This window comes from Eurosta solidaginis, chromosome 2 (assembly GCF_040869045.1).
Source record: "Eurosta solidaginis isolate ZX-2024a chromosome 2, ASM4086904v1, whole genome shotgun sequence".
Taxonomy (NCBI): domain Eukaryota; kingdom Metazoa; phylum Arthropoda; class Insecta; order Diptera; family Tephritidae; genus Eurosta; species Eurosta solidaginis.
The window spans coordinates 194,439,943-194,454,598 of record NC_090320.1 but is presented as its reverse complement, the minus strand read 5'-3'; the positions used below and the strand labels follow the sequence as shown (position 1 = coordinate 194,454,598).

The 14,656-nt window shown below is 40.6% G+C and overlaps 2 protein-coding genes across 2 annotated transcripts; both read left to right on the top strand.

The window, feature by feature from the left end:
- The first annotated feature begins 1,397 nt into the window (after positions 1 to 1,397).
- LOC137242522 (uncharacterized) lies at positions 1,398 to 2,525 on the top strand. The gene has a single exon (XM_067769800.1). It carries the CDS (start codon positions 1,474 to 1,476, stop codon positions 2,386 to 2,388), a length of 915 nt encoding a protein of 304 aa, XP_067625901.1. The 5' UTR covers positions 1,398 to 1,473; the 3' UTR covers positions 2,389 to 2,525.
- Positions 2,526 to 12,947: 10,422 nt separating this feature from the next.
- Positions 12,948 to 13,862, top strand: LOC137242521 (uncharacterized). Its single transcript, XM_067769799.1, has one exon. It carries the CDS (start codon positions 13,009 to 13,011, stop codon positions 13,708 to 13,710), a length of 702 nt encoding a protein of 233 aa, XP_067625900.1. The 5' UTR covers positions 12,948 to 13,008; the 3' UTR covers positions 13,711 to 13,862.
- The last annotated feature ends 794 nt before the right edge of the window (positions 13,863 to 14,656 follow it).

The following is a 14,656-nucleotide window of genomic DNA, read 5'->3' as shown; positions in this document are numbered from 1 at the left end:
TGAATGCGTCCATAGTGTTACCAGAATTTGTTTGACGACCAAACGTAAGAGCGCCAATCATATGTCAGGACTTATGTTAAATAATAGCCGCCTTGCTGCATCGAGATCTGGCAACTCTGCCGTCTCTAATAGCTAACAAGAACGCAGAACGTACAGATGTGTAGTGAAGCCTGAGCGATATTTTTCCAATGCTTCTTTGCATTCCAGCGCACTTCTTGATGAAATACTGTGTGAAGTTATTGCCTAATCGCCGCCGTCTGTCAATATATATATTGACGCGACTGCAGCTTAAACACGCTTCCTCCAGAATTTCTGCTACTTTCTTCACGGCTGTAATTTCCGCCAGAGAGCGCTGCAGTAATCTGGAAGCCTGTAGGATCCAATTATTTCTGGATCGACACAGTAAACAGCAGACTGGACCCCTTTCGTTAATTTGGAACTATCGGTGTATATTTGTATAGCATGTTCTGGCATTTCTTCACGCAATTGCACGCAAATGCAATTGATTCATTCTGTAGACCAGTAGATATGTATGTCATAACATTTTAAGGTCACTGGCTGATTAAAGGTTAAATTCGTTTATTGCCAGGTGTCCTTGAATGGCCTACATTATTTTAATACAATCTTCCCTTATAAAGTGGCTGAAAATGCCCTTCAAATGTGCATAGGCTAACTGTTTTTAATAAAACCGAAAATTGTTCATTAATAAAAAACTTCTTGAAAGACCCTTCGAAAATGAGGAATTTTTCTTACATATCTGTTCACCTGCTTCTGTTTGTTTTCGATTTATTTATAGATCTTTTTTATTATCGAGTATGGATGCCCATATTTATCTCCCGCGCCCTCTAGCAGGAAATACTTAATTACGACTGTCAGCTTTCGAACGCTAAATATTATGAATTTGTCATGAATTTATGCTTTTTTTTTACTCAGTTGTTCGTAGGTTTAGCTACATCGAAGTAGCGATTAACTCAAAAAACGCGATGCTCAGAAAACACGAGAAACCGACTGCCGCTCACATATGCGCTGAAGAAATGTTAAGTCTTTCGCAAGCCTTTTCCTGGTAAGTTGTCGAGTTTCTATTGAATCATGTATACAGATCGGTCGGTTTTGACTTAAGGAACCAGATAGTAGGCAGAACTTCAAAACAAGACAATTTTAAGTTAGCTGCTTTTAGATCTTTGTTTTGGATATATACCATACTTGCACATAGAAGCGTTGGATCATGTGTGATTCTTACGACCTCCCTCAAATGTGTCTGGTATTTTATTGATTTTGTATCGAGTATTCCGCTGGTAATTATTGCACTTTTCACTTCGTCGCCCTTCTGCACAACTAGCTATTCATTTTGATCAGTTTGATTTGCTATAAAATCAGCATCGGTTACTGGTAAAATGTTAGTTTTGTTTCGCTGTTAGCTATAACGACTTGCATCCAACATCAAAGTAAAAACATATTAAGTCGGTGCAAAATATGAAAATATTCGTCATAGTTCTTGCCACTGTGGTGGTAGTTAATGCCCGGCCAGGTGGTTATGGCGGTGGTGGCGGTGGCGGTGCTGCCGGTGCCAATGCTGGTTCAAGTTCATCGGCTAATGCTCAAGGTGGAGGCGGCGGTTATGGTGGTGGTGGACACGGTGGCGGTAGCCATGGAGGACCCGGTGGATTTGGTGGCGGCGGACATGGGGGTCAAGCTGGATTCGGTGGTGGTGGCGGTGGTCTTGGTGGTGGAGGATTTGGAGGCGGAGGCCATAGTGGAAGTGGTGGAGGTGGTTTAGGCGGATTTGGTGGTGGAAGCGGTAGTCACGCTGGAGCCGGTGCCGGCGGTAGTGCTGGCGGATTTGGAGGAGGCTCTCAGGGTGGTATTGGAGGTGGCGGCCTTGGTGGAGGCGGAGGCGGTGGTCACGGCGGAGGTCTAGGTGGATATGGCGGTGCTGGCGGTGGTCTAGGTAGTGGCGGATTCGGCGGCCGTGGCCATGGAGGAAGTGGTGGAGGTGGTTTAGGCGGATTTGGTGGTGGAAGCGGTAGTCACGCTGGAGCCGGTGCCGGCGGTAGTACTGGTGGATTTGGAGGAGGCTCTCAGGGTGGTTTTGGAGGTGGCGGCCTTGATGGAGGCAGTGGAGGATCTGGTGGCGGCGGTCATGGTGGATTTGGCGGAGGTGGTAGTCAAGGTGGTTTTGGTGGTGGCAGTCATGGTGGATTCGGCGGCAGCGGTCATGGTGGGTCAGGTGGATTTGGCGGCGGCGGTCATGGTGGATTCGGTGGTGCTAATGCTAATGCTAACGCTGCTGCTTCCGCCAAAGGTGGTGCTGGTGGTCTTGCCAATGCCAATGCCAATGCACGTGCCACCGCGAAAGCCGGCGGTCACGGTGGTGGTTACGGCAAGTAAGCCATTCAAAATTTTGAACAGAACCGACATAAACTCATCTCGAACTGCCCAACATCTAAACTAATGTGATTTGTAAAATATATGTAAGATAAATGAAAAGTGATAAAATAAAACAATATCTTGACAAAATACCAAAATATGTGATACATAAGTTGGAATATTTAGTGCTCTGAAGTCGTATGATTGTATGTATCTGTGAAAAATTTATCTTACTTCAAACTCACATTGAAGTGATTCAAACCTGGCGCAGTAATTCTTTAGACGGTAAGAGATGACCTTTTTTACTTTTATTTTGTTTTTTAATTGAAATTGAATACAAAGTAAAAACGAAACAGCTGTCCCCTTGTCTATCTGGATTTCACGCTGCTGCAATTTTTTCCGAAATCTTATAAATAAAAATCTATGTGTGTTTGGCTGCGTGTGCGTGTGCCCTATAGGCGTTCAAGCTACTAAAACTAAAAAAATATTCACAGTAGGTTCAAGTCGTTAACCGAGTTTTTTCAGCCCATATACAATTTTGAAAAAGTGAGCAGTGTCACGCTCTCTAAATAGATTCCATCTCTACAAATATTTGAAGGTAAAGGCGGGCGGAGTGGAAAGGAAAGTAGAAGTAGGAGTCAGAGCGAAAGTGGGAATGATACAAAAAATTTCAATTCGCTATATATGCGTAATTATTGGAAGTGGAGTGGGAATGACTGTGGGAGTGGCAATGGAAGTGACAGAGCGAAGGTAGGTCCAATTCTCATTATAGTGCAGGACAATGACTGCCGGATACGAACTAGATGTGAGTAGCGCTATATAAAGTCAAAAGTGTGTGAGTGATTGAGTCAGTATGTTTGCAACGCTTTCTACATAACACTAGTCTTCCTAAAATTGAATACACATATTTTTAACTGCAAAGAAAATAAGATTTTTAAATGTCCTTTCGATATCTTACAGGGTTTGGAGCTATGGATATAAATGCGACCCATATTGCCCTATATTACGATTTTTTCAATATGGCCATCAAAAACATGCCTTAAATCACGATTTCAATATTTCAAAAAGTGTTGATTATATGGACAATATGGGTATAAACAGAAATACGCAAATGAGTTATTCCGCAAGAGTTGTGTTTTGTTATTGAGCTATGTTATTCATTACAATATCTCAACCTGCATAGGATAGGACCCTCAAAAGCAAAAAATATTTTTTTGTACAATATGGGAACTAACCAAAAGAGCTATTGAATACTGCTCCTGTCAGTGTATCTCACTTGGGTATCTTATCAGAAGCGCCCAAAATTTGGTCCCACGGAATGGCTATCAAAGAAATCTTTGACTTGGGCATCCGAACCAATTTCGTAGATATCGGTAAAATATTGGACTCAAAGTTATTTTTATTAGATCATACAAAAGTCGCTAATATGAAGTATATTATAGGAAAGTGTATCTTCTATATATCAGACATAGTTTGGGCATGACGACTCATACCAAGATAAGTCCAACAACTGTCTCAAATATTAAGAGTAGAAATCAACTTCAATATCTTACTCAATTTTCAAAATATGGAATTAAATTTGGATTAGTAAAAGCTAGTTCTGTAAAAAGTAGTCCTTCAATGTAGGTGTCGAATAAAAAGTGTTGGTACTAATACTGGTATCAAGTAAAGGTACTAATAAAGTATATGCAGGATATAATCTCGATACCTTAACAGATTTGGGAAATGTCTAGCAAAGTGTGGACTCAGAGGAAGAAGAAGAAAAAGAAAAAAAACCATTGTACGTGAAATTTGAACACTTTTGGGGCCATAAATGGCTCGTCGATTTGCACGTCAATTTTCTACCTCATGCTGGAATGATTTATGATTTTCATGGCAGATTTTATTTCCTTTTATGTGAAAGTTTATGGATAACTCGTTTAATCAAGCTCCTTTGATCCTCTTACGTACGTAGAACAATACTTAGGAGGAGTGCTGGGAAGGCCCCGTAACTTTTAATTTCACCTATGCCTGTAGGAAATACAAAACTAAATTTGTACACAGCACTGAGTAAAAAAAAAACAAAATAATTACGTAAATGGCGCGATTTATCTCAGAGGAGATTTAGGCCTAGCTTCTCTTAAAATTGGCGCCGTGCTCCGTTTAAATTTTTTGTATAAATTATCGAGACGCGACCTACATATTTTGTGCCGAGTTCGAACGGCATTTGCAAGGCAACTGAATTTTCATTGAGAATTTCTAATGGCAGAAATACAAGCGGAGTGTTGATCAAACCACTGTCGAAACAAGCGTGTAGAAAGTTTTAGGGCCAATTCTTTTCTAGATAATCTGATGACTGGTCTTTCCGAACAAGTATTTGTAGTTTACAGTGCCATCTAGCGTGATGGAAAAACTATGCAGTGATCGGTAAAAAGCGCCATACCTTTAAATCTGCCATCAAGTTGTGCGTTACCTTTCTATGCAGCAGTGAGTTGTTTTCTCTTGTCCTTGCAAAATTCTGCTGAGAACAGAGTGATTTCACTTTGCCATCACGTCATTTAGTGACGTATAGGAAGAACCATATTAGTTTGCTCCCAAAACCGTGTGGTGCTATCTAGAGTAATATCAGGCAGATTTTTTTGTATGCGTGCATGTTCCACCAGCTGCATGAGAGCCAATTTAACATTGGAAAACCAGGCAAGATATCTCGCAACTCTCTGACAGAAGACGACCGTCCTGTTGTGTATTCTTATTCCCATTGAAACGGTTTTATTTGTCTTAAGTAAGGCATTTATAAACGTTTAGTTTGAACGTATAAGTACCTCCCTCAACAGGGTAAATTAAAAGTAAAACTTTCATCAGTACTACGAAAATACGGTTAATACAGTCTTATCGGCTTCCGCGATGCTCGAAGCCTGGAGGAAAAGCGCGAGTGCGAAGAACCAATCCTATATGACCGAAGATCTTGACTTGATGACCGGCAGGAAAGTCCATATATTATGGAGTAAATACGTAAAAAACGCATGGAAATTTTACGTCCAAAGACTGCAAGCGCAATAGTCTGCCAATAACTTTGCGACTCGAATCTCAAACCTACTCTCAAAAAGCACAAGTCAACCCAGTGGAATGCAGGAACAAGGAGAGCATATCCCTAAAGCACTTCGTATCGCTGCCGAGACTGAGAAACCAAAAGAAAGGAACTACCAACTGAGCTACGTTAAAAGCGAACACAACAAGAAGAGCGTATGAACTATACCGTGAGTTAAGAAGTTAAACGAGACGCTTTTACATGAAGAAAAAAGCTGAGGCAGAAAGGTATGATTGCAAGGAGCTTGAGCTGGTAGCCGCCAGGAATAGCACCCACAAATTTTACCAAAAAATTGGAAGGTTTTAAGCCCGGGGCGAAGTCCTGTAAAAATGAAAACGGCGACCTATTAAAAGATTTCCGGGTATCTATGTTATGAAGAGAACACTTCTCTGTGGTCCTAAATGGAGGAAGCAAGCCCACAATCGATGATGATACCGATAACCAGATAAAAAACCAGCAAGGCTTTTGTTCCTGATGGACTACTATCTACCAGACTTTCATCATGCGCCAAGTCTTGAAAAAACCCGGGGAGAAAAATTGGCGAGCATCAACTGTTCGTCGATTTTAAAGCCGCCTACGGCAGTATGAAAAGGAGCTGCCTATATGCCGCTATATCTGGATTTGGTTTCGCCGCAAAACTTTTACGGTTGGGCAAAATAATGTTGAACAACATCCACAGCTCAGCTCCCCCAGAATTGGGAAAGAAATCTCCGAGCCGTTCGAAACGAAACAACGTTTTAGACAGGGTGGCTAATTATCGTGCGAAGCGGAAGGTGGATTAAATGGCGAATGAGGAAAAAACAAAGTACCGAAGAAGAGGGCCAACGCACTTGCACCTTGCCAACCACGTCACTGTTGGCAACCAGCATTACACAAACAACAACGTCAGTCTAGAAGTACAGGGAAGAATCACTCTTGCCAGCAAATGCTTCTTGAACTAAGTAGGCAATTCAAGTCGCTTGTCGTTCTGCTATAAGCATGGAACACGTCAACATTTTATGAGGCGGTTTTGGGAGTGCTCGAGTGAAAAATGTTTCGAAATATTTGTGGATGAGCGTCGAAAACTGTAAGTGTTGAGCTGTACGAGTTTTATGCAAACACCAATATTAAAACATGATTTAAAAAGTATTTTTAGTGGAACCCACTTATAGAAGCAGGGAAAGAGCGCGACCACTACTCCGCTGAAAGGACCGATTTAAGTTCCTTCGTGTGATTGGCGCCATTTCATCCCGAAGAAGCGGCTTTGCATCGTGCTCCTTTTAATTTGTCCTAAAAATTGACGGAAGGGGACCTCCTTTTTGTTATGCCGACTCCGAACGGCATTTGCAAGGCAGATGCGTTTTCACTGACAACTTTTCATGGCAGAAATTCAATCGGAGTGCTCGCGAACTAAAAGAGGTTTCAATCAGATTTATCTCCAGTTTCGATGTATCATTGATGTGATGTTATAGAGAATACAACGATCTGCAGCACCTAACCCCTCAGCAACAAAATTTTACAAGAGTGTGCAAACGCCTGTACATTCCATCCTTCTACCTTTAACTCAAACCTTGATATAAGGAAGTCGTTTTCCTTATAACCGGTATACCCACTTGTAACAATTCGCTCTAGAAACCCATAGAAGGATTTCCCTTCTAAACAAATGCACTGTAAAAAAACCCTCTCAGCGAACAAAAATTATGTTATTTAATTCACTTATCCAACTAGTCTTGATATAAGGTTCAAACGCCTTAACGCTGACAACATGAAATGGAATGAACCTGGAAGGTTTGTTAAGCAGCCAGAACCATTTAAACGGTGAAATACCAATTGAGTTACTTTTTTAAAAACTAATATAGGTTTTTGTGCTCAAGCAAGCCATTGATGAGGTTAGCGTTTGCATACTGGGCTACGTGAACTTTTCAGGTTTATACAGAAATCTTTTGTTTAAAATATGAATGCGAATTGCATAATGACGTTCTCTACATAAACTTTTATTTTACTGCTAATTTCGTTAAAGCCAGTTTAATGATAACGCAAATATATAATGCAGGAAAAATGATCATTAAAAGCGCGACTGCATTAAAATTCTTTTCGTAATTTTAAATTAATTAAAATAAAACTTTTTGACAGGAGCTAAACAGATGTAGTATTTCTTAAATGAATTGCAAATAATACAGAATGAGTATTAAAAAATCTAACAGATATTGCGTAAACATAAGAATGGGTAACTCAAAAAACATTGTAATCGCCAAGCTTCTTAAATCTTATTATTTCCAAAACTACCAATCACCCTCGCGTATCATGAATTCATGATATTTTAAAGATACATCGATACATACGTATATTAATTTACCCAGGCATGCTTAACCAACGAACCGATATCATTTCGTTTCGTTTATTAACGTTAAGATCGTCAAATTAACGAAATGATTTCGTTTCGTTTTCTGCCATATCAAAACGAAATCAAATCGTTTATGTTGATTATTAATTTCAAACTATGCTGGCAAAGCTGATTGATGGCGGAGTCATTAAAGGTGAAAGCATCAGCCAAGCTGATTGCAACTTTTCTCATGAATTTTGACAGTATGAACATTTCTCAGAGTATTTTTGACATTACCACCAATGAATTACACAAACAAATTACATGGAGTTTGTGTGTGTATGTCCGCTCGCTGTTACCACCTTACGGCTTCACCATGTTATAGCATTGCCAGCACAATTCAAACATAAAGTATCACGTTTTTGTTAACGTTTTTAACGTTAACGAAAGCTTTCGTTTCGGTTAAAAACGAGATACAATTTATCTTGATAATTTCTTTATCGATAATATTTCGAAGTGTTTCAATGGAAACGGTGGAAATTTTTTGATAAACGATTAGCTTAACGTTAAGGTGCATCCCTGAATTTACCATATTGAGTGCTCAATACTCCTACATGGCTCAATAAATAAGGCATTATTCTCTTCAGCACAACATGTCAACCAGTTAAACACACAGTGTACGCAGATGAAGTTTCTGTCTTCATTCGCGGCAGATGTCTACCTAGAATCAGCTCTCTGATGGATCAGGCGCTTTGGAATGTACATGCCTGGGCATCTAGAGTGGATCAATCGTCAATGCAGAAAACCCGAGGGGTATGCAGATTATCAATGATTAGCATAACGAGAGCCCTGAAAATTACGCCGACAACAATTTTGGATGCCATTCTGCACATCCATCTGCAGGCTTAATAGCCAAAAATATAGCGTTAGCAACTTCAACAAGGCCAGAGGCCTCGGAGCAGCTTGAGTGCAGGCCTTATGGCCATAGCAGTGTAGCGCCCTCATAATATAGGACGAGTAGACTACACGGTCCCGTATCTGAGCTTCCGTTAGTCAAGGGTGCGGAAATGGCAGAACGTATCAAGCGAATGAATACCGATGATTCTAAGTTAACGGAACGGTTCGGGTCTACTTTCTATTGTGTAAATTCCACAAGCTACAAAATCATTGCAGTACCTTTCAGGCGGAAATTTTAGTTTACTGTATTCAAGCCGCAGTTACGTCAATATATATAAAGGTAGTCGGATTCTTTATCAATAAATGTCCTGGAATGCAAACAATCATAGGAGAGACTTCACTCTGATCGGACCATACATTTATACGGGGTTCTCGGTGGTAAATGGAAAGAAGATAACGAAAAGGTCAATGAGTTGGCAAAAGTAGGTGCAGCATTCGTTTAATCGACGCTAGTCGTCTTAGTCTTTCGAGTGAAATCAAAAAAGTTGGATATGATTCATCAAACAGGGAAGGTGTGGACAGAAGCCGGACCTGTAAAATTTCTTATATCATGTTTAAATCCTACGACCTTAAACTCACAAAGTTGCTCATAACTGGAAAGAGAGAAAACTTAAGGCTTACAATTGGCATAATAGTCGTGTTTTTCTTACACGCGTATACGTTTACGTTTGCGCGTAAAAAAACGCTTATCCTCGCTTAGATAATGCTTAGGAGACCCATATAGCGGCAACTAGCTACACAACATGTTTTACCGAAAAGCGCAGACACAAACCTCTACTGGCCATAGTGTATAACATATAGCTGAATGGGTTGCTATGAATAGTGGGCACACACCATTTGTTGAGGTGGTACATAGAATTAGTGTAGAGGTGAAACATAGACACATATTTCAGTTACATCTGAGTATAATGCGTACTGAAATTTAGTATTACTAATTTTATGCGCAGCAATTTCAGAGTAGTATTTATAGTTTGACGCTTAGCAGTCCATATAAAGTTTAAGCGTAAACGTCTATAGATGTAAAAAAAACAGCTAATAACTGGATACTGCCTTTGGCGTCACATGCTTTTAAGTTAAGCCTCGTCAGTAACAGCAGATGTAGAAAGTATGAGCTGCAGAAAGCTCCACCTACTAGGAGCGGCAGTGGTGCAAGATCTCGAGCCAGAAATAAGCTAGGTCCAAGAAAACTTGACAAGTGGACTGAGTTATTCCAAACATAAGTTCTGGTATCGTTTGGGCGTTAAAAAATTCTGGTAACACCATGCTCACTATCAATCTATGTAACATCTTTAATGACCGGTCTGTTCAACCTAAACTAACCGACATGGCTGTGAGCAATGAGGATAACAGCTCTCTTCACAACTTAAACACACTTTGTACGTCCTGGGTACTATCTTTAGTCATCCACCACATTTTTTTGTCTAATTTTCGGGCATTATTCCTATCAGCAATCATCTGAAGCTTATCGCAGTCATGCCATTCAGCTCACCCTCTTGGAACTGCATTCATTTAGGCCTTAGAAACACTCACTAGCTTCGGAACAGTTTACATGTTATTGAATTGTACCGCTATGACATCTTATTTAAATAAAATATTTCTCTACATTTGTTTATTGCAATAAAACGGGAAAATAATTTGTTAATACCAAACAACATATGACGAAAGCAATTCAAACAAATAATATAAAATTATTGAGAACTTGTGTTAATTAACAAATTGCCACATTTAAAAAAATGTTCTCCTGTTTGCCAACCTCAGCGTAACTGGTTCAGTTAGTTCACGAGTAGAATATTTTAAACTCATCTTAACAGCACACGCCTCTATGTATTTGGATCATTCCACGGTTTATGGGGCGGGGAAAATCGTACGCACTTTTACAATTTTCGACTTTACTTAATAAAAATCAATTTCGTGCATAAATACTGTGTGGTATATGTGTAAATAAAAATGTAAACTTGATTTTGGAATATTTGCATATGTATGTGAATAGTCAAAAATAATTAAGCATTTGTACGTGACAGTAAAAATTCACTGGTTTTTGTTGGTAACAATGAAACTTATAAAAATTGATAAAAACACCAAAACTCACCTTTGAGAGTACTTGCATCAAGCTTTACTAAAATAACAAAAACCTAGTATATGATTATTCCAAAAATATTTAAATTTCAAAAATTAAGTTATTTGTACGGATCACTAGCTGCACATATTTATCAGCGTTCTCTCCACAGCCCTAAAATTAGCTATTGCGGCATACCCAATGTAAATCCCATCATCATGTTCAACTTGAGTTGGTTGCTGTTGTTGTAGCTATATGGACACTCCCCGAAGGCATGGAGGATTGTTATCGACGGTGATGGTCTTTTTTCGGATGCAGATCCGGTACGTTCCGGTAACAAGCATCATTAAAGTATTAGCCTGACCATCTCGGGAATGATTCGGTATGATTTCTAGCCCATCCCGCCCCCTAGATCCATGAGGAGCTTGGGGTCGCCAAAGCCTCCGCTGTTAAAGAAACGGGATTCGCCACGGGTAGGTGAGGTTGACAGTTGGGTTGAACAAGCTATATATTCCGCTGGAAATCCTTTGAAAAGGTTGCGCTTCAAAACCCCTTGAATCAATTTGGTATTTTAAACGCCTCTTACGACGTGCATACATGCCGCGGATATAGTAATGGAAAGTTCCAGTGGAATATTAGTTTAAGTACCTAAAATTTAAGCGAACTCGCACTCGGTCTAAGTTTTTCTCATATCCCATACACAAATATTAATGCAGTGGTTACCTAAAGAATTTTCGTTGTGCTCCTTTTTCATTTTCCCTTCTAATTGGCGAGTCGAATGGAATCTGCAAGATAGATGAATTTTCACCAGAAATGAACAATCTGAATTTTTCCAGTTATCTGATATCTGGGAATAAGAAAATGGTTGGCAGAAACTTATTTCAGCTTTAAGTTTTTTTCTTTACTTATTTTTTTCCTTAAAATGGTACTAGTTTGACATTTTTTTCCCAGTGTGTGTGATACTGGCATATGCTGATGACATTGATATCATCGGCCTAAACACCCGCGCTGTTAGTTCTGCTTACTCCAGACTGGAAAAAGAAGCGGTAAAGATGGGTTTGATGATGAATGAGGACAAAACGAAGTACGTGCTGTCATCGAGCAAAGAGTCAGCGCATACGCGCCTTGGCAACCACGCTACTGTTGGCAGCCATAATTTCGAAATAGTAAAAGACTTCGTTTATTTGGGAACCATCAACACTAGCAACAACATCAGCACTGAAATCCAGCGAAGAATCAATCTTGCCAATAAATGCTACTTTGGACTAGGTAGGCAATTGAAAAGTAAAGTCCTCTCTCGGCGAACGAAAATCATACTCTACAAGTCACTTATCGTACCCGTCCTGCTATATGGGGCAGAAGCATGGACCATGACAACAGCAGATGAAGCGGCTTTGGGAGTGTTCGAGAGAAAAGTTCTTCGAAAGATTTATGGACCTCTACGCGTTGGCGACGGCGAGTACCGAATAAGATTTAATGATGAGCTGTACGAGCTATACGCAGACATCAACATAGTCCAGCGAATTAAAACGCAGCGGCTGCGCTGGCTAGGCCATGTTATGCGAATGAATGATGATGCTCCGGCCAAGAAAGTGTTTCTATCGGAACCCGCCCATAGAAGCAGAGGTAGAGGGCGGCCCCCACTCCGTTGGAAGGACCAGGTGGAAAACGATTTAAACTCCCTTGGTATGACCAATTGGCGCCGGTTGGCGGAGCGAAGGAGCGACTGGCGCGCCTTGTTGGACGGCCATAACCGTTTAGACGGTTAAGCGCCAATTAAGTAAGTAAGTAAGTGTGTGATTTACATATCTAAAATATTTTGATGTTTAAAATTAATAAAAAAGGCAATTCGGAAATCGAAAAGTTTACGATTTTCCATGGAATGCTCGATGCATGCCTGTGTGGAGCTGATATTTATAATATTCCAATTCGTATTGGATTCGGATTTCACACAAGAGCGCAATGAAATACGAGTGACGCGTTGTTACCCTTATTGTTTGTACATTCTTTAGTTCACCATATGATATAATTATAAGAGAATCCCTGAGCCATCTTCTATCATCTCTCCGTACTACAACAACTTAACATTATTTTGCGATTATTAACCCAGAGACAACTATTGGCTCAATTACTTAGATATTGTCGCTTTGGTTTAGCTCGATCGCTATAAAATCTCAATCGGTTGTCAGTAAGAAGTTAGTTTTATTCTGTAGTTAGCTTTACCAACTTCCATTCAGCATACATGTAAATTGTGTAGTCATGAAACTTTTCGTTTTGCTTTATGCCACAGTGGCGGTCGCTTGTGCTATGCCAAACAGACATGGCGGATTTGGTGGTGGTGGTGGCGCTAGTGCTGGAGCTGATTCATCAGCCAGCGCTCAGGGTGGTGGTGATGGATTCGGCGGCGGTCACGGAGGTCATGGTGGATTCGGTGGGGGACATGGAGGCCAAGCTGGATTTGGTGGAGGTCATGGCGGTCATGGCGGCTTTGGAGGCCAAGGTGGTTTCGGTGGTGGTCATGGCGGTTTCAGTGGCGGGCATGGTTCTCAAGGCGGCTTTGCAGGCCCAGGTGGTTTTGGTGGTGGTCAAGGCGGCTTTGGAGGCCCAGGTGGTTTCGGTGGTGGTCATGGCGGTTTCGGTGGCGGTCATGGTTCTCAAGGCGGCTTTGGAGGCCCAGGTGCTTTTGACGGTGGTCATGGAGGTCAAGGCGGCTTTGGAGGCCCAGGTGGTTTCGGTGGTGGTCATGGCGGCCAAGGTAGTTTCGGTAGTTTTGGTGGTGGTAAAGCTGATGCTAGTGCAACCTCAACTGCGAATGTTAGTGGAAGTAGTTTCGGTGGTGCCAATGCTAATGCTAATGCTGTTTCCAGTGCTAAGGCAGGAGGAGGTGGATTGGCTAACGCTAGTGCAAGTTCGATTGCGAACGCAAATGGTGGCGGCTATGGTGGTCAGTTTGGCAAATAATTCACTAGTCAACATTTTTATATACATAAACAATCATCTCGAACTGCCCAAAGTTTTCTAAACTAATGTGATTTTTAAAAGATTAAGAGGAAAATAGAAAAACATTTAAAAAAATTTATAAAAAGAATAATACTTAAAAAATTTAAAACTAATTTATTTGTTTACTATACATGAAAGTAGATAAGGTGTGAGGATTTAATCTGTACGAATAGATACAAAACATACATTCTGAATCCCTTAGCAGAGCTTCTAGTCAACTTGCCATTTTTTATTGCAGTGCATATCAATAATAAATTTGTACTAAAAAGTTTGGAAACACCCTCATTAATCATAATAATTACAGCATTTTTAGTTTACTCAGAGGTGGCACAAGGTCAACGGCAACTTGAATTGGTCATAAGGTCAATTGAAGTTATAACCATGTGAAATGATCACAACGTTATATTTGAAATGATTTCAATGTCAACGATATTGACATTATGACCATTCTGTTCATAATGACGCTACGGCCAAGAAAGTACTTCAGTTAAAACAGCAGTTTGGAAGCAGTGGAAGGGAGAGACCTCCACAGAGTTGCGAAGGTGGAGGAAGACTTGACCTCTCATGGTGCTCCCAATCGCCGTCAGTTACCGCGAAGCAGGGAAAGCTGGCATGAGTTGTTATGAAACCGCCAAAATCGCGATTAAGTGCCAATTCATGATGAATGGTGATGATGGCGGATAAGTTGAGATATTATGATATATGGCGCCGAGATCTATGCAGACAGTACCTATACGCTACTTCCGGGAGTGTGGACGCTCCATTGACTGTTTAAGTGGTCATATCTTCGGCAGCACTGCTGTCATACTCAGTGCAGATCAACTGCAAATGTTTCTTATGACCGAGAGTTTTTTCTTCGCTATCTCGCAAAATTGATTTAAACGAGTTAAGATGTCCAATGCTTCCT